General features: G+C 44.7%; 1 protein-coding gene across 9 annotated transcripts in view; it reads left to right on the top strand.

Annotated features, from left to right (window-relative positions):
• GREB1 (growth regulating estrogen receptor binding 1) overlaps window positions 1-19,921 on the top strand; it is a 161,376-nt gene that overhangs the window by 58,822 nt on the left and 82,633 nt on the right. For 8 of the 9 annotated variants that reach the window (XM_063648957.1, XM_063648955.1, XM_063648958.1 and 5 more), the window contains exon 2: window positions 15,618-15,935. In XM_063648957.1, coding sequence (XP_063505027.1) covers window positions 15,779-15,935 — 157 coding nt within the window. In that variant the 5' untranslated portion in view covers window positions 15,618-15,778. The remainder of the gene's footprint in view (window positions 1-15,617; window positions 15,936-19,921) is intronic. The other variant, XM_054475734.2, reaches the window with a different exon arrangement.

The following is a 19,921-nucleotide window of genomic DNA, read 5'->3' as shown; positions in this document are numbered from 1 at the left end:
AAGATATTCTCCAAAGAAACACTCTCTGACATTCTGCGCACAGATGTAGAGCAGCTCGGGGCTGAGCTGTGGCTGTGGGCCAGTCAGTCTGAGTTGGAGAGACAAACAGATTAGACACCAGTCGCCTCTCAGCCCAGCTTTTCTCCCTTCAATAACACCTGTGTGGTTTATGAGTTCCTCTAGGGAAGATCGGAGAAATCTACATGAGAATGATGTCTTGTTTCCTGCTAGGAGGACCGTCAAAGAGTTTATAGGAGACCTTCCTGCAGTCTCAATGCGTTTATTGCCATGTCATATATTGGGGGCTGACTATTGCCACAGTACTGGAGCACCCCATTCCCATCCTTCCTCGGCTGTTGAAAATGAGACAGGTTGAGGACACAGTCCTGAGAGTGTTGCTTTTTCCAAGTCTTGTTTTCTCAAACTTTGGACTCACCAGAAGTAAGTCACCATGCTTGTGCGTTGGCTGGGGAATTCTTCCAGTTAGAATTTAGTTGTAGGGAAGTTGGAAGAGGAAGGAGCATGGGTCAGTGGTGTCTGGAATTTGGGGTGTTCTAGTGAGATTTGGGGTGGGGTCATGTCCCTGTGGCTGGCCAGGGTAGTGGCCCTGAAGGGCCAGGTTGGCAGGGCTTCTAGGAGAAGGCCATCTCCCAGAAGGAGATGGAACCCCGTGTTGGAGGGTACATGGTATGTTTTGGATGTGATTCAGAATGGAGGCAGCGAGGCAGAAAGGGAAGGGAAAGGGAGGCCGGGCAGGAAGCCAGGGTTGGGGTTTTGCTCTTGTAGACTTGACTCCAGACCATGGCCCTTCCTTTTCTGCCATGGATCCTTCTGGAGGAGAGGGTATCACACCGCTTGAGGCTTTGTGCACAGGCGGGCTCTGTGGGCATCCGCGAGTGAGTGGGTGGCAAGCGAGGGGGGGCCATGGGGATCGGAACACTTGGCATCCTGACCTCACAGCTCTCTCTTCAGACCCCCATGCACTACTCTTCTCTATGACAGTGAGACCACGACTGCCTCCGACTCTTTCCAAAGCCCGAGGTCAGCTAGGCTCCTCGTGCTGCTCACCCTGCACAGACGCAGTCTTTAGTCCTCTTTGAGTCTTGGTCTATTGCAGTATCCTCCTAGAAGCCTTCCTTAGGAAGCCGCAGGAATCTCTCAAACACAGCCTCATCAGCCCTGCCTAACTCCTTTGGTGGCTTGATGTGGTTAATTTCAAACACGTTAGCAGGGCTTAGGCTGAACGGGCCCCTTGTTGCCCTCCTACCCCCTGTCCCTGCATACACCTCAAGCTGGAAGGACCTGTGTTGCCCAGGCACACAATAGGTGTCTCGCCCTTGGGTCAAGCCGATGCCTTGTATACCTTCTGCCTGGAAAGCCCCTTCTTTTCAGACAGCAAACCTGTACTCAACTTTGACGACTGAGCCTTCCATGAGGCCTGCCAAGACTGACCTGATAGAATTTTCCATTCCCTTCTCTGTTTCCCTCCAGGCATTCTTGCCTGCATCTCTTCTATTTTGCATTACACCGCTGACCTGCACTTCCTGTGTCTCTGTGAGGTTCTTCAGGGCAGGAACTGTGTCTAGTTCAGTTTCACCCTTAGCTCCAAGTGGTAATGAAATATTTCTGCCAAGGATCCAGTTTAGATTATGTAAGCATTTACCTTTGTTTAAGGCAAAATCATGATTCTGGAAGAGGAAAGTTCTTTGCTTCTCACAGGGCAGGCATAGAACAGGCCAGAAGCTGTCCATGTGTGGCTTGGGACAGACCTGGCTATCTGTACTTGAGCCCTGAGACCCTGAAGGCCCCCGGCTGCACCTGCTCTTGGAGCCTGGGGTGGCCTGGGTGGTGGTCGAGTAGGATCTGCAGCGTGAGATCATCGGCAGAGTCAATGCCATTCCCTTGCAGATCCACTCTCCCATAAGAAACTGTTCTGGGCTCTGAGGGGAACAAGGGGAAGAGGGGAGATGGGTGAGCTTCCTTGCTGCATTTAGCAACTCAGTCCCTGGGGGAGGTGTAGACACTGACACACTCCCTGTGGCTTCGCGGAGAACAAACCCAGAGCCCAGTGAGGGTGCAGTATGAGCAAAGTGCTGGGGCGGGGGGAGGGCAGAAGAGGGAGCAGTTGATTTTGGCTTAAGTGTAAACTGAAGAGAGAACAGACACGGGGCGGCCGAGCAGCAGTGTGTTCATGAAGAAAGAATCAAAGCACACATCTTGTACTTTGATGCCCATAGGAAGGGCTGTCTTCTGGCCCCTCTGGCTTTGTTTGGAGCAGAAAACAACAAAGTGAGTTCAGGTAATACCTGGGGCAGTGGGAATTAGCTAATTAGTTTTCTGGAATTCTAACAGCGGTGGCATCCCAGGGGCCTAAATTAAAGCCTCAGATGTGTTTATTTGGTACACCTGGGGCTTTAAATGCTACTCCAAATGCTTTCAGACAGGACCTCAGTCTATTTCTTTACAATCCTCTCTGTAACCTTAAGCACATGGTCTTCCTTTTCCTCTTCTACTCTCTCTTTTTAGGGGTTGTTTTCTGGGGACCTGCAGTGTTCCGGGCACCATGGGAAGTAAAGAGGTGCCTGGAATAGTCCCTGCTGTCAAAGCCCTTCAAGTTTAGTTGGGAAGCTAGCAGAAGGGGGGATAAGAGACTAAATGATATATTATCTACTCAGAGAGGCACGTTTCAATAGGTGTAATCCTAAGGAAGCCAGAAGTTTAATTAATTCCATTGGATAAACTATTCTGTGATAGTGAATAAAATTAAGTCAAGCTTAAGACTTAAAATTAAGTCTCTGGTTAACATCTAGAAATTAGAATTATGGGCAGTTAATTCCAATTTTAGAGAGGAAACTGGAACTTATTAACATCTATTTTATGCCAACTGCCCTACATGTTAATTTAGTCCTCACTACAGCCGTGTAAGGTGGTTCTTAGTATCTCCATTTTATAAAAGAGGAAATGGAGGTTCAGAGAGGTTGGGTAACTTGCCCAAGGTCACACAGCTTGAAAGCAGCATAACCATGAATCAAGCCCCTGGTGGTCTTATTGAAAAGTGAATGCTTTTACCGCTACAGCAGACAGATTATGAACACTTTGCAAAGCCCAAGTTTGAGAATTTTTTTGACGTTGGTGAAGTTCAATGATAATGAGAAGTTTATTATCTCATAACTTGAAGAGACCTGTAAGACCTTCTCTATGAGTCCTGCTGGTTTTGATCTAACTGGATGTTGTGACTGGGAACCCAAGAGTGCTGGTTCTCAGCACCTCGTGGGCCTCGGTGTCCATGTACGTGTGCAGGGGTGTTGAACCCCTGATGTGTGCTGCTGGGTAGTGTGAAGAAATGGGTATTGATGCCTGTCTGTGAATGGACTGGGGAGTGGGGAGGAATTGGGTCTGAAGGGTGGGCAGTACAGGGAAGCTGTGGCTTTATTTTTCTGAGCAAAACGATGAGTGTGCAGCACCCAGGAGCACCCAGAGCCAAGTGTTATCTTAGGAAGTGAGTCCCAGCCCATTCTGGGACTCAGCGCTATTGTTGACAGATGGAGGCTTCACTTAGACAGAGGTGCCTCATTGCAATGATTGGTAAAAGGTGGAGTGAAGGGACCTCAGAGAGGAGTAGGGAAATCATTCAGACCCCAATTTTAGTTGGATGCTTAACCCTTCTAGTCTGAGAGCCTTTTGTTTATTTGTTTGTTTGTTTATTTTGAGACGGAGTCTTGCTCAAGTTGCCCAGGCTGGAGTGCAGTGGCGCGATCTCGGGTCACTGCGAGCTCCGCCTCCCAGGTTCACGCCATTCTCCTGCCTCAGTATACCGAGTAGCTGGGACTACAGGCGGCCACCACCATGCCTGGCTAATTTTTTGTATTTTTTGTAGAGGCGGGGTTTCACCATGCTAGCCAGGATGGTCTCAATCTCCTGACTTTGTGATCTGCCCACCTCGGCCTCCCAAAGTGCTGGGATTACAGCCCTGAGCCACTGCGCCTGGCCGAGCCTTTTAAGAGAAATCCATTTTTCACCTGCGGGCAAACCTTTGGATGTTCTATTCTAAGGAGGGAAGAGAAGGGGAGGGGTCACTCTAAGGAGAGGCCAGGGCAAGAATGTTTTCCTTGGAATGGGCTGGAGTCAGAAGGCTCCTGCTCTCATCCCCAGGGAAGGGCCCACGGTGCTGATGGTGCAGGTGGAGGAGTGAACGCTGGCCGCCTGTCTGTCCTGCCCCTCTGTCTGCCTGCTCACCTCCACGCAGGGGACGGGTCTGCAGGCCACATTCTTAGAATGCTCTCGGGTTTTTTTTTTTTTTTTTTTAATTGAGACAAAGTCTCACTCTGTCGCCCAGGCTGGAGTGCAGTGGCACATTCTCAGCTCACTGCAACCTCCGCCTCCCGGGGTCAAGCGATTCTTGTGACTCAGCCTCCCGAGTAGTGAGGATTACAGGCGCCTGTCACCATGCCCGGCTAACTTTTGTATTTTTGGTAGAGACAGGGTTTCACCATGTTGTCCAGGCTGGTCTCGAACTCCTGACCTCAGGTGATCCACTCGCCTCGGCCTCCCAAAGTGTTGGGATTACAGGTGTGAGCCACCGCGCCCGGCCTGCTCTCGGTTTTCTTTGTCTGGCTAGAAATGTGTCTTTTTAGATGAGGCTAAAAAATGTGTCCCAGGCTGGAGGGCAATGGCACGATCTCACACACTGCAACCTTCGCCTCCCAGGTTCAAGCGATTCTCCTGCCTCAGCCTCCGAGTAGCTAGGATTACAGGCGCCCGCCACCTCGCCTGGCTGATTTTTGTGTTTTAGCAGAGATGGGTTGCATCATGTTGGCCAGGCTGGTCTCGAATCTCCTGACTCAGGTGATCCACCTGCCTCCGCCTCCCAAAGTGCTGGGATTACAGGCATGAGCCACCACACCCGGCCAATCAGCAGCTTTCTATGGCAGCTCCCCTTATGGCAAAGCACCATGACGAAAGAACCCAAGGCAATCCTTTTCCTAACCCAAAGTTTGGAATATGGCTGGACAAGTGAACACCATTTTTAAAAAGCAACTTAAAAAAAATGCATCCTTTTCTGAAGGAAAAGGGATTAATCTTTCCAATGAATCTTTGCTTTCAGTAAGGCATACTGAGGGCCATCATTGGACATTCCAAAATTGTTCTAAATGTGTGACCTTGGACAAGTCACTTGAATGTCACCCAGCCTCAATTTCCTAATGTGTAGAATGAGAACCATGTTACCTGAGTTTTAGGACTGTGATGACGATGAAGTAAGGTTCCAAATGGAAAGCAAGAAAATCTCTGCACAAAGTGGTCCTGACAGATAGCAGCTATTGATTATTACTTAAAATGTTTGGGGTTTGTGTTGTTGCTAAAGAAAATAACAAAGATAGCCAGGCGCGGTGGCTCACGCCTGTAATCCCAGCACTTTGGGAGGCCGAGGCGGGCGGATCACTTGAGGTCGGGAGTTCAAGACCAGCCTGACCAACATGGAGAAACCCCATCTCTACTAAAAATACAAAATTAGCCGGGCATGGTGGCGCATGTCTGTAGTCCCAGCTACTCGGGAGGCTGAGGGAGGAGAATCGCTTGAACCCGGGAGGTGGAGGTTGCGGTGAGCTGAGATCGTGCCACTGAACTCAAGCCTGGGTGACAGAGTGAGATTCCGTCTCAAAAAATAAAAATAAAAAAAAATAACAAGGATGTGAAGACAAAGAATGCTTTTACATCCCACGCCCCCCCCCTTCATCTGCAAAACCAAGACAATAATACTTTTGTCATTGAGCTGTTGAAAGAAAATTTCCTGGCACATAGTATACAGGAAAGAAATATTAGTTTCCTTATTCCATTCATACTCTTTCAGTAAATAAATACACACATATATATGTATACAACAGATGTCCTTACTGATTTATAAGAACACGGACCATATGTTTTTATATGCTTATATGTGGTTTATGCATGCATGGACCACAGTATATATTATTTGCATTATAAAATATATACATACATAATTGAAGTGAATAAGTAAATTAGCTATAAACTGAAGTTTTGATATTTTTTATGTGCTCACTTGGAATACAATGTTGTAATATACAAGCTCTGTAATAGGGACCTTACAAGCTTTCTCAAGTGGTTCTGGGAGAATAGGTAGAACCTGTTCTTGAAATAATTGCAGGACTTTCTTGGCTCCCAGCAGGATGAAAACCCAGGAGCGCATCTCACTTTTTGTGTGAATGCAGGCTTAGTCTCTTTAGGCCAAGTCTCTAGTGCTGTCCTTTAGAACTTTAGAGGAATGCCTTAACTTTCTATAAAATCAGGAAGTGTCTTGTCACTACTAGAAAAGGCACCAGAAAGTAATGATAATACAGATTTATAACTCTGAAAATGAAGATGTCTGAGAATTTTACATTCTGCTAGTTTAAACTTTTTTTTTTTTTTTTGAGATGGCTTCTCAACCTGTTACCCAGGCTGGATTGCAATGGCGCAATCTCAGCTCACGCAATCTCTGCCTCCCGGGCTCAAGTGATTCTCCTGCCTCAGCCTCCCGAGTAGCTGGGATTACAGGTGTGCCACCACGCCCAGCTATGTTTTGTATTTTTAGTACAGTTGGGGTTTCACCATGTTGGCCAGGGCGATGTCTAACTCCTGACCTCAAGTGATCCGCCTGCCTCGGCCTCCCAAAGTGCTGGGATTACAGGCATGAGCCACCCTGCTCGGCTATGCTAGTTTAAATTTCTTAACACTACTTTTCATGGAAGAGATTCTTTGGAGATCGGTTTTTAATTCCAGACCAGGCACTAGCTGTGTGTCTTCAGACAGGTCCAACCTTTCCAAGCCTTATTTTCTTAGTTTCTTCATATGGGATAAAAGTAGGGAGAGAAATATCTAGAAGACAGGGTTGTTGGCAGGATGAAATTAGATAATTCTTCACACGTGTCCTTCCTTTGCTATTGGTCTGCGGTCTACCATGATGTTCAGCTGCTCTTCTACGGAGATTCCTTATAATGCCTGTCATTCTATTCTTTCCTGCCTTTCATTTATTTTTAAAATGTAATCATCGTTTTTCCAAAAATATAAATATACATACAGTCTAAAAGTTAAATTATAAGCGTTAAAATGAAAAATGAAAATGAAAAACCTATTTCTATCCCAATTCCTGCTTCCTAGAGACAACCATTTTTAAATTGATGAAATTTAAAACCATTTTTAAATTCTTTCCTTTTTTTTCTTCTTCTCTGGAATTACCTCTTTATTTCCAAATAACAACTGGTGTTGCAATTTATTGTTTGTGTCTAGGCCATCTTTTCATTCTTTCTGTGGAATATGAGAATTTAGCTTTCTTATACCTCTTTCCTTCTACCCCAAGAACACACTGTTAGCTGGGTGCAGTGGCTCACTCCTGTAATCCAAGTGCTTTGGGAGGCCGAGGCGGTAGAATTTCTTGAGCCCAGGAGTTTGAGAGCAGCCTGGGCAACCTAGCAAGACCTCCGTCCTTACCAAAAAAAGCTATCTGGGCATGGTGGCATGTTCCTATACTCCTAGCTACTCAGGAGGCTGAGGTGGGAGGATTACTTGAGCCCACGAGTTGAGGCTACAGTGAGCTGTGACTGTACCACTGCACTACAGCTGGGCAACAGAGCAAGACCCTGTCTCCAAAAAAAAAAAAAAAAAACCCACCACACATTCTCACATGCACACAGCCAGACGTGTGCACACATGTGCATATACTCAAACATATGTGCACACACATGCACAGCCAGACACTTGTGCACACATGTGCACATACCCAAACACATATGCACACACGCACACACCCAGACACATGTGCACACATGCATATACCCAAACACAGATGCACACACATGCACACACCCGCATACATACACATACACGTGCCTTTCCCTTTTCTCATTCTTCCAAAATAGTTATATCAAAACTTTGTTTGAATCAGCACTCACCATAGACTTACAGTGTGCGTAACTAAAATTTCAGTCATTGTACATCTTATTCTTCCTGTACCTGTCAATAATACATCCCCATATTCTGATAGAACTTGTAAACTCCTTTCAATATTATTGAACACATCAGATAATTAAATCTGTTACCCTGTTTTCTTCTTGGAGACCTCCTTCCTGGAGCCTTCTGTCCCTGCTCCAGTGTGGATCATTTAGCTGTTCTCACCATCACCTTGTGGGTCCCCTCTCCTTCTCTCCTCTGTTGGATCCCCCATCCTGGCCCCCTGGCTTCACAATTAATTTACACCACTCCCCAGTAGTTTCTTGAGAAAGTGAACTTGGGAGATAAATTGCTTTGAGATTTTGCATTTCAGAAAATGGTTTTACTCTACTCTCACTTTGATTATTATTTTTGTTGAGTATTCTAGGTAGGGAAATTTTTCCCTTGAAATTTTCCGGGCATTATTTCATTATTTCCTAGTGTCCAGTATTGCTGTTGAGAAATCCAAAGTCATCCTGATTATTTTAAGCCCTTGAATGTGACCTGTTGTTTCTTTACTTGTTTATCTTCAGGGTTCTAAAATTTCATGGATGTGCCTCCATGTGTATCCTTTTCATTTGTTGTGCTGGGCTCTTGATGGGTCCTTTAAATCTGGAAATCTATGTTTTTCAGCTCTGAAAAACATTCTTTGGGAATATCATTTTCTCCTTTTCCTTTTTTTATTCTTCTAGAACTCCTTCTGGGCCTCATGGATTGATCTTCCAGTGGTCTTTTTTCCCCCCACGAACCCCCAAAGAGTTTATTTTCTAATAGAATAAATACATTAAAAGGAAACATTAAAATGTTTTCTCTTTGTGGGTATTCGGTGTCTGATAAGTCCTTTCCTAGGTAACTTCTCAGTTGTCCTACTTTAAGACAAAAAAAAGAGAATGGTTAGATGTATAAATAGGAGCCACATTAATGAAATGTTTCAGAGTAGCCTTCAATTTGGCCAAGAGTAGCTATTTTTCTCTCATTTTGGAAATAATATGGTAGGAAAATGACATTGAAAACTACTGAAAAAACTTCAGCTTAATACTATAGTTGTCCTGTTATGCAATAACAAAATCATTTCAATTTTCTTCTCTTTTCCGTTCTTTGTATCTTGATCTTCAACTTTGCCTTGTAGCCCTTCTAGTAAAGTTTAAATTTCTGTTATTGTTTAAACAGTTTTTAAGAATTCCTTCTCGTTTTCTCCATGTTTACTTTTTATAGCATTCTGTTCTTGTTTTGTGGATACATTATCCCTCTGAAGATATTAACTGTGGCAGATGTGTTTCCTTTGTGGTTTTTGTTTGCTCTCTTTTGTCTCTTTGTTTCTTTTAGTGTCTACCTTTTATGTTTAAGGATTTTCTCAAAAACCTTGTGATGCTGATGATCTTTGGATGTCTGCTTATTTTTAAGTCAAGCATAGAAAGTTGCCGACTGGCCAGCTGTGGTGGCTCATGCCTGTAATCCCAGCACTTTGGGAGGCTGAGGCAGGTGGATCACCTGAGTCAGGAGATTCGAGACCAGCCTGGCCAACATGATGCAACCCTGTCTCTGCTAAAAGTACAAAAATTAGCCAGGTGAGGTGGCGGGCGCCTGTAATCCCAGCTACTCAGAGACTGAGGCAGGAGAATCGCTTGAACCTGGGAGGTGAAGGTTGCAGTGAGCGAGATCGTGCCATTGCACTCCTGTCTGGGAAACAAGAGTGAAACTCTGTCTCAAAAATAATAATAATAATAAATAAATAATAAAAGAAAGCTGCTGGTTGACTGCTGGGCCTCACAGAAGGTGATTAGATATGGATCTGTTATACTGAGTACCCCCAATTTTCAATATCTGTCCATCCTTAAGCATGATTGCATTTTAGGGGAGCCAAATGGGAGAAAAGGAATGAGAGAAGGGACATTGCATCATTTGAGTCAATTTCCCTGTTTTCACCCTTGCATCTCATACCTGTTGCCAGCTATGTCCAAGAGTCCAGATTCTCTTTGGTTTAATTTGTCCTAAGTAAACTTCCAGACTTGTGCAGAGAAGGGGAAAGGGCTGCTTGGGAAGGAAGAGGGAGTCCTCCCACTCTTCAGCCCTACTTTTCACCTTGTTGCCTGGAATTCCCAAGCCTTCTCTGGGTTCTGTGGGTTTGAATCAGTTTGCTTCTCAAGAGGCCTCACCCAGTTCAGGACTGGGCTTGGAAAGGACACTTTCCAAGTCTAGCCCTACTTCTTGTCTGCTTTGAATATGCTAACTTTTGGCATATCTTGTCTGTTGTGATTTTCTCTCCTGTCTCTTTGTCTTTGGGTCCTTATACCTGCACATTCCTTCACTGTCCTTTTAGTGAGGTTTTGAAGGGACTAGAAACAATGCATGTTCTCCATCTGTCCCATTTCACAAGAAGCCTCCTCTCCTTTCTTTGTCCCCGCCTTTAATAGTTCCTTATCTTCCTTGAAGCTTCTGCCCTGCACTTATTCTAGTTGAACTTCAACTCAACCTAAAAATTCTCATTCTACCCGAGTCCTCTAAAGGACACAGATTTACTGGTACCATGGGAAGAGAATAGCTCAGGTCAATGTCCCAGCCACCTAGAGCCTGTTGAGATAGCTCACCATTGCCACTTCAAACTGACCTGGGTCAGTTGGCTTCATCTGGTCAAGCCCATGGGTGCTTCTGGGATCAGAAGGGCCAGTGGAAGTTAGGTACTGGTTCTGGGATTTGAGCTGACATGGAGCTATGTTTGAGGTTGATATGGTGAAACAAACCCACATCTGATCACCTCCCATGAAGCCCACTAGGCAACCTGTTGAATCTCCATGTAGAGAGTTTCCAAGCAACTTTTTGTGCCTCACTCTTAAAGATAAGCAGATATCAAAGGTCCTATTGAAAGAGTGTCCGCCCGGCCTCCTGCCTGCAGGTCTTCCCTCCAGTTTTATCTCAATCATTTCTGTCTGATTGACCGGCATTGTCTTTACTATCATCGGTCTCTAGCTCTGCGGGTCCAGGGAGTGTCTGTCGCCTATAGAATGTCTGATTTTCACCCTCGGGTTTGTTTTTGTTATTCTGTCACTGTGTCATCTTGTAAACCATTTACTCTTAGGCAAATGAACTTCTTTTTCTAGAGTATGTCTGTTCCCTTGGAGTTTTCATGCCTTTGCACTCTCCTGTCCCTTCCTCAAATGCTGTTCTTAGTTTTTTTCCAAAAACATCCTACTCAGAGTTCCCTGGTGGTCTAGTGGTTAGGATTCGGTCCTCTCACTGCCGCGGCCCGGGTTCGATTCCTGGTCATGGAACCAAGAAGTGGAGAAGGATGAGCCGTGGCCAAAAATCCTACTTAGCCCTCCTGGCTTGCTTCCAGTACCAGCCCCATTATAAACCCAAGTTCTCACTGATTTCTCCCCTCTTTTACGTTGTAGCACTTATGGACAATAGTGCTTTTTTGTCACTCGTCATTTATAATCTGAAATTCTTTTCCTGTGAAAGCTCAGATTTAACTAGAAATTAATGATTACGCACTGAGTATACTCCGTCTCTCTTACTCTCCGCAATGAGCAATCAGTTTTTCTAAGTGCCCATTTTACAGATGAGAACACCAAGGCCCAGTGATTAAATCACTTTGCGTGGGGTTGCGCATGCTCTTTACAGACTAGTACAGCCAGGCTTTTGTGCATTAAGTTGAAAGCTGTTGTTCGGCCATCATCACTGCCCTGATGGGCACTGCTTCAGATTCTGTAGTTGAAGAGCATCACACACCAGCCTGGAGAGAAACTGGTCCAGGCCTTGGAATGCAGGCGGTGGATGTGATGTGTTAGGGCATGGAAGAAATTCCACAGGCAGTTTGCAGACTTGAATAACTGCAGCAGGGGTCTAGCAAAGAGACCACGGACAGAGAGCAAGTGATCAGGGCCAGGCCAGGGAAAGAAGGACCATCCCAAGGAGGCCTTTTATAGGTGTTGTCTCCACTCCATGCGGCATTTGGGAGGACTGAAGCTTTAGTGTTTGACCTTGAACTAGGGTCTTCCCTATCTGGGTCTTCAGTTCTCCACTGGTCAAATGCAGGATTCCAGTGGGTCAGAGAGCTCCAGATGTGCCTCCACGGCAGGACCGGTCTGGCCCAAACCTTCCTCATCCGGCAGGTGTGGCTTTGCAGTCAGGGCCTGTCTGTAAGATAGAGCACTGCCATGGTATCTAGAAAGTCCCCACACTGTTTGGTTGTGGCCACAATGGAATAACAAAAAGAGCCACAGATTTGAATACTGTTGCAATGCCTCCTCATTCTTCTTTAGTGGTATGTACTTATTGTTCTGATGTCAAATGCGTCATTAGATAGGGAATGGTATTTATTTTTTCTTTCACTATTTGCTTACAGACATTAAAACTTTGATGTTTATTTAGGGCTATAAAATAAAGTTTTAATTTTGTGAGTATGAAAACTTTACTGGGCGGGCATGGTGGCTCATGCCTGTGGTCCCAGCACTTTGGGAGCTCTCTTGAGCCCAGGAGTTCGAGACCAGCCTGGGCAACACGGTGAAACCCCATCTCTACAAAGAATGTGAAAATTAGCTGGGCGTGGTGGCATGTTTCTGTAGTGCCAGCTACTCGGGGAGGCTGAGGTGGGAGGATCAGAGGTTGCAGAAACGAGATCATGCCACTGCACTCACTCCAGCCTGGGCAACAAAGTGAGATCCTATCTCAAAAAACAAACAAACAAAAACCCCACTTTTCTATGCCGTGTTGTTTTTTGCTTCTCTGTCTCTTTCTCCATCTTTCTCTCCCCCATTCTATTTCTTTTTTTTCAGCAAGCGTTTCTGCCGGCTATGTATCTCTAGATTCAAATGTATCGTTTATAAAATGGGCTTCGTCATACCTCTTCCATGGGCTACCATGTGTGTGAAGTAGGGAACGTGCCCAGTGTCTCGCATGCAGTGGCTGGACAATGGATATTATTTTTCCTTCTTCGTTTTTATTGCCCCGTCTACATCAGGCCTACATGTCCCTTCGCTGCTGGAGTCTCCTGGGTGCCAATCAGCTGTGAGGTCAGCTGAACAGGACCTTGGGCAGGGAGGGTCTGGATGCCCCGATGTGTTCTTTCCATCAGAGCACACGATTCTTCAGGGGCTCCATGTAAAATGAGTCCACCTTAAAGCTTCTTCCTGTGTGCCTTAAGCTCTGTAGACAAAGATGCTACGGAAATAGAGGGCATTTGGGATGTTATTAGTTGGCGGCAGCTTTAAACACACCACCCTGAGTTGAGAATAATGCAGGTGTCCCCAAATGTGGCTGGCAACCCCTCAGTCACATATTAAAGTCTGCCACAGATCAAGAAAAAAGGCAGACGAGAGGACCCTGCAACCTCTTCCGCTCTCCTGTTAGGTTACTCCGGCTGCTGACCTCTCTCTTTCAGGAGCACTTTCTTTTTGTTGGGGCTAATTCCTGAAGCAATCCTCCCACAGCTCATTTCCCCAGGCTATAAGCAGAGGCTGGCCAGGGGGCCCTGTGGTCAGAAGTTACTGCCACAAGCAGGAAGTGGTTAATGCCTTCCATTTACTTTTAGTTGGAAGAGGAAAGGCTGAATCTTCCTTACAACAGGGGCGGGAAATCAACGTGACTCTACCAGTTATTATACCTTTGGGAGGGAAAGCAGAGCTCTTTCAGGGCACGAAGGATGACATCTTGAAGCTACTCTGCCACCAACAGAACAAGGACGAGGGGAATTTATTACACATGGCTTGAGTTAGAGTGAATGGGAGATCTCGCCTGGCTGGTGAAGCCAGTTGCATAACTGGTGTGTGTGCAGTAATTGTAGATGAAGGCAGGAAACTGCTATTCTGTGGTCATTTCAGTGCAGGCATCTGGTGCCATTTTGTAAGTCAAATGCTACTTTAAAGATGAACAGGATAGTAGACAAGAGACATAAAAGGATATAGAACAGTTGAATAATCTGATCGATTTCCTTTCATCCCTTGTAGAGTTTACAAATGTCTTTTCTCATATCTGTAAAACTCCAGCAGGTATATGGCAAAAAGAAACCCTGAACAAGTTTCAAAAGTAGAGTTTCTAAAGACCACAGTCTTGATTATAATCTATTAAAAACTGGAAGGAAATAATATGAAGCTGAACTCACCCCCCCATCGCTGTCTTGACTGTTTAAAAATTAAACGCACACTCCTGTATAATTAACGGATCAAAGAGGGAATCAGAGGGAAATGATAAACTGTCTAGAAAGAAATGAAAAGGAGAACACTTCATGCTAAACCTTGTACCATAGCAAAGGAGGTGCCCAGAGAATAATGTATAGCCTTAAATGTCTTCGTTGTTAATGAAGATGAAAACTAAAGATGACAATAAAGTAACTATTTTGAAAAGTTTGGAAAAAGTACAAGTTAAACCAAAAGGAAATAAACAGAAATATAACAAATAGCTAAATGTAATGAAATAGAAAATAAATGGAAAACATAAGGGACATATACACATTTAAATGCCTGTTCTTGGGAGGAACCGAAAATAGAAATTTAACCCTACGTATAATCAGGGAGAAATGTCAGAACAAATATCAGCATTTTCACTCAATGGAAGCAGCCATTAAAATTGTTCTAAAAACATTTGCAAGAGGGTTGAACAAAATGCTTATGTCAAGGAAAAAAAACAATAAAAATGTGTATTATAGTATGATTATAATTACGTGAATACAATCTCCCATCCCTTCCCACCCGCAAGTTCTGAAGAGAATTAAGTCTAAAACAATACATCAAAATACATGAGTGGGAATGAAGTATTGATTCATGCTAAACAGATGAATCTTGGAGACATTGTGCTAATGTTAGATAGAAGCCAGTCACAAAAGACCTCATACTGAATGATTCCATTTATACAAAGTATCCAGAATGAGCAAATCTATAGAGACGGAAAATAAATTAATTGCTGCCTACAGCTGGAGGGGTTGGAGGGTTGCAGAGTGATTGGATTGGGGTTTCCTCTTAGGGTGATGAAAGCATTCTAAAACTGATCAAATGATAGTTGCACAACACTGTGAATATACGAAAAACCATTGAGTTGTCTACTTTAAGTGGTAAGGTATGTGAATTATATCTCAAGCTGCTACAGAAAAAAAATCACAGTGGTTCTCTGTGATTTTTGGGGGGATAGAAAATAAATCTGTTAGGGGATATAAATGTCAGTGATTTTCCTCGTTTTCCCACTCCTCTGTGATTTCCAGGTTTTCCAGATGTAATTCTGTATTTCTTGAATCATGGAAACATTTAGTAGATTAAAAAACATTTTAAAGGAAGAATGAGAATAATCAGCCTTTTACCAGCAAAGACAATGATGGGAGACCTGCTAGCTTATCTTCTGGGAAGGTGGGGGAGGCCGGCTCATCTAATCCTCAAATCTGGGACTGGTTTTGGTGGACTGCTCAGTTGCCGTCACTTACAAGAGTGTTGGAGGGCCATTCGTCTGCAGGTCATGGAAAATGAAACGTCATTCGTCTGGGAACTCTCAGGCAGGACCACATCTCTGGGAAAAGTGGGAGTCCTGTGAAACCTGGGGATGGCAAAAGAGGCAGCTCCTAGTGAAATAGTCTAAGAGGTGTCAGGCTCTGCTGAGTGCTAAATTAGAGAAAGCTGTTACTTATATAACTTCCTGTAATTGCCCGGCAGTAGCTGCAGCTGAGGACAGCCACCCTCTCTTCGTCTCTGCTGAGCGAAGGCTACACGGCCCTTCCTCCTTGCAGCTGTTTCACCTTCTACCTTGCGTGGAGCCAGGCTTTTGCACTGAATCTGAGATGCCATTTTAAACAGAAGACTCCATCCTCTTGAAGATGGGAAATTCTTACGCTGGACAGCTGAAGACGACACGCTTTGAAGAGGTCTTGCACAATTCCATCGAGGCATCCCTGCGGTCCAACAACCTGGTGCCCAGGCCCATCTTTTCCCAGCTGTACCTGGAAGCTGAGCAGCAGCTTGCCGCTCTAGAAGGTGGGAGACGCACATTGCTTTTATCTGTGTATTTCTTTTATTGTGTAACAATAACAAAAAAAATGTTGTGTAACATTATTTTAATGTTAGCACCAGAACTTGAAACTCTTTTCTTTATGTAGATAACGTTGAATCTAGCAGAAAAGAGTGATTAGAAAAAGAAAACTGGGTACAAGTTCTTACTTTGGTTAAAATGTAAATAAGTTTCAGCCATAAAATTGCAAGAAGTAAAATTATTCATTGAATCAGTAGGAGAAAGGAAGAGGACAAATTGTTCTCAATCGGTTGTTACTTATGCTCTTATTAGAAGGTTTGACATTTTCACTTGGAAAAGCAAGAAATTTTAACACACTTTTGACCCTCAGCAATATATTCCTTTTCTTTGTCCTGTGATTTGTGGCTATATCTTTGCAAAGTAATAGTAGGTACGAGAACTCTTAGAAACTTTTAAAAGCCAAAAGCAAACCCTTATAAATTTAATATATGCCAAGAATAAACAACTAAATTCTCTTTAGGCATAGGGATGACTTTTTAGAGTTTATTTAATTATGCAGAGATTGAAATGATTTTTTTTTATAGCTGTGTGTTTTCGTGTCAGAAGTAACCCCTCAGTGATCCATAGTATGAAATAGCTCTGTTATGGAAGTTCTTTTTGTAAGTTGATATCTTTGACTTGAAGTTACCCGCAGACTTCTCTTAGCTATAGAAGTGAAAAGGGGCTATACTTTAAAACAAAAATTAATTAACTAGAATTAAAGAAGAAAGCACTGAGTGAGCCAGGTCTTGTGCTGGGGTGGTCTTGCTGTGCGTGAGTGTGTATGTGGAAGGGGATGGCTGGGTTGGAGAGAATTGCACCTAGAGAAAAATGAGGTGTGGAGGTGCATGTCTTCAAGGGGCCCCACACTGAGCTTGTGTGAGATCTGATAGTTCCTTATTCTAACAGGGAGGCATTTCTGTGTCATTGTTTAAAACATCCTTCTAAATTAACCTTGCCAATGGCCCTTCTAAACCCCTGGAAGAACTGGATATGGGTCTGAGAGAAACTAGACTGTGGTCAAAACCATGCCTTAGGAAAACCGAGAATTCGCTGGCATTCACATCAAAAGCGCTGATGTTTTCTGGCATGGGAGATGTCACTGTGATTTTATGGGGAGCCGAGGAATGGCTGGAGAGTATTTTATAGACTGTTTTTTGCCAGTTGAAAGACTTTGGTGGAATATGAATTACCTGGTCATCCTCTACGTCTGTAGTTTTGAAGAGCTTTGTGGCTAATGATGGATTAATAATAGTGATATTGATGGTAATGTTTATTTGAATGATACCTTAAAATCCACAAAGTGCTTTCACCTCACAAGCTGAAGTAATTAAATTCTGTGATTTGGGAAGATGGAAGGATGGCTTGCTGGAAGCTTGAGTGACTGAGCAGCAGTTGCATACTCAGCTTTGGCCAAGCTCTGAGATAAAAAGGGGACAGACAAGGGGTTGAGTAGACTCAGGGCTGCCCACAGGGGGAGAGAGGAGTAAAAAGCCCTTTGAGGATTCAAATCACCTTTCCCTCCTGTTGAAAGATCTTGATAGTTGCTTTCTGCCCACCTTTAACTGGGGGGCTGTGTCTGACATTCTGACAGCTCAGGGTGCCCTTATCTGCTGTTGGACATGTGGCACTGTCCAGGGGTAGCGCTGAGGCTTAAGCCTTCATTCCTCCAGTGCTGCGGTTGAAGTTTCCCTGCCAGCTGTCAGCTGGCTTGTCCAGCTCCACGTTGGTATGAAAACTGGAACAAGCCCTATGATTTTCCCATTTGTCCGGCAAACAGAAGAGAGAAGTCCTCTGAGAGTTTGGTTTTCTAGTGCAGGAAAACAAGGGGGCTGATGGGGCTGGTGGGAAGAGACAGACTCTTTTTGGTTTGCTAAATATTACCCGAAACCAAGCAGTCAGCTAGAGGCCCTGCTTTCTGCATAGTCAAACCTGGTGCAGACAGGCTTATCCAGGCCACATCTCGTTGTGTCTGTTTGTCAGGGTTTCTTATCTCATTGCTGGTCTTCTTCAGACAATGACATTAAAGATGGTTTTTATGACCGGGGTGCTGGTATACTGAACACCCCTTGATCTGTTAACATTTTATGTATTTGTGAGGGGGATTTAGCAGGAGTCTTATTACTTTGTTCTTTGAATTAGGGCTGTTAACCTACCACCTCCTTTAGGAGAAAAACCCTTATACATTCTTGATTTTTTTTAAAAAAGAGAGATCAGCAAAACAGACACTGTCCAGCATTTCGGGATAAGTATTTATTCATTAAACAGGATGTAGGTAAAATCCTGTAGTCCCACCCACTTAGAATGCCATAGAGTTTCTGCTCATGGAAAGAAAACACAATTGCATGTCAGCATTAAAAGCAGTAGCCTTGTACGGAATGGACGGAAGCGGCGTTCCAGGCCCCTGAGTTCCTGTGTTTTGTTATGAGGATTCTAAGCTCCCAATCCAGTTGGTTTTGTCTAAAGCCATTTTAGAGCTCTCGTCCTGCCAGGAGACCTGGGTAAACATGGCTGGTTTAGTCTGCTCCCGGGCAGGAATGTCCCCTCGAGCTTGTTGCTGGCAGATCTTCCTGTCACAGCCCCTGGAATATCTGATGTAGACCTTTGACCTTTAATCCTGCTTTCTTACTGACTGGATTTTGAGCTCTTTCTTTGACCTTTTGAGGCTTACGACCCTTTTCTTTCATGCCTTCTGAGAGTCTGAATTGCCGTTCTTAGCAGCTTAGCAGAATCACATGCAGACATTCCTGGGTGTGCCCTTGGCTGCGACGCTGCGGGCCTTGGGGGCTGCTGGTTTTAGTTTTCCTGGGATGTGTCTCCCTTATTTCACTGATAGTTGGCATCTGTGCCATCCCCTCTGCGCCTCTGGTGCTAGCTTAGAGACCAGAGTCGATTTTGCAGTCTTCTGTGTCCCCGACATGGAGACCTGTACTGCCTTGCTGGCGCCTGGGGTCTGGGCATGACTCTTTATACTTTCTGCTGAAACCACGCCTGCTGTATGTAATGGCAGGAAGAAAGCATCTGAAGCAGGCTCAAGAGTGTATCTCCCTCCCCACCCCACCTCTGGGTAATCTCTTCACAGCCTTCCTACCACGTCTGTGTCCTCTAAGCCCAGGAAGACTGAGAGATCAGGAATTCTTGAGTCACTTCCTGCTGTGACCTTCCCAAAGTCACGGTTCCCACCTGCTGGAAACGTCCAGCTTCTTCTGCCTCTTGTCCCACAAGCCCATTTGAAATGGTAGCCATTGTGAGGCTATGTTTCCAGTATGCTCTAGCGTTTAAATCACATCTGGAACATCCCGTGCACATAGACCATCACAACTCCAGGTGACCTTAGGGTTTGTCTGGATTAACCACCTCATTTTAAAGATGCAGGATCAGATGCACAGAGAGGTTAAGCCATTTTCCTGCGTCTACATAGGCAGTGGCCCAGGCTAGTACGGAAACTTGAGTTCCCTGATTTCCAGTCCAGTCTCTTTCTACTACACATGATTTCGTCATTAACCTAGGTTGCTTAGCCCTCTGGATGGATGGACGGTGTTAGAGCCAAGTTAAGTGAGAGTTTGAGACTTGACAGCAAATAAACCAACACTGGAGGAGAAGACAAAGAAATAAGAAGCGGGCCGGGCGTGGTGGCTCATGCCTGTAATCTCAGCACTTTGGGAGGCCGAGGCAGGTGGATCACCTGAGATCAGGAGTTTGAGAACAGCCTGGCCAACATGGTGAAACCCCATCTCTACTAAAAATACAAAAATTCGTTGGGTATAGTGGTAGGTGCCTGTAATTCCAGCTACTTGGGAGGCTGAGGCAGGAGAATCGCTTGAACCCAGGAGGCGGAGATTGCAGTGAGCCGAGATCACACCATTTTACTCCAGTGTGGGCGACAAGAAAGAAACTCCATCTCAAAAAGAAAAAAGAAAAAAAAAAAAAAAAAGAAACAAGAAGCGAAGAG

This window comes from Pongo pygmaeus, chromosome 12, assembly GCF_028885625.2.
Source record: "Pongo pygmaeus isolate AG05252 chromosome 12, NHGRI_mPonPyg2-v2.0_pri, whole genome shotgun sequence".
Classification (NCBI taxonomy): Eukaryota; Metazoa; Chordata; class Mammalia; order Primates; family Hominidae; genus Pongo; species Pongo pygmaeus.
This window is presented reverse-complemented; position numbering and strand designations above follow the sequence as displayed.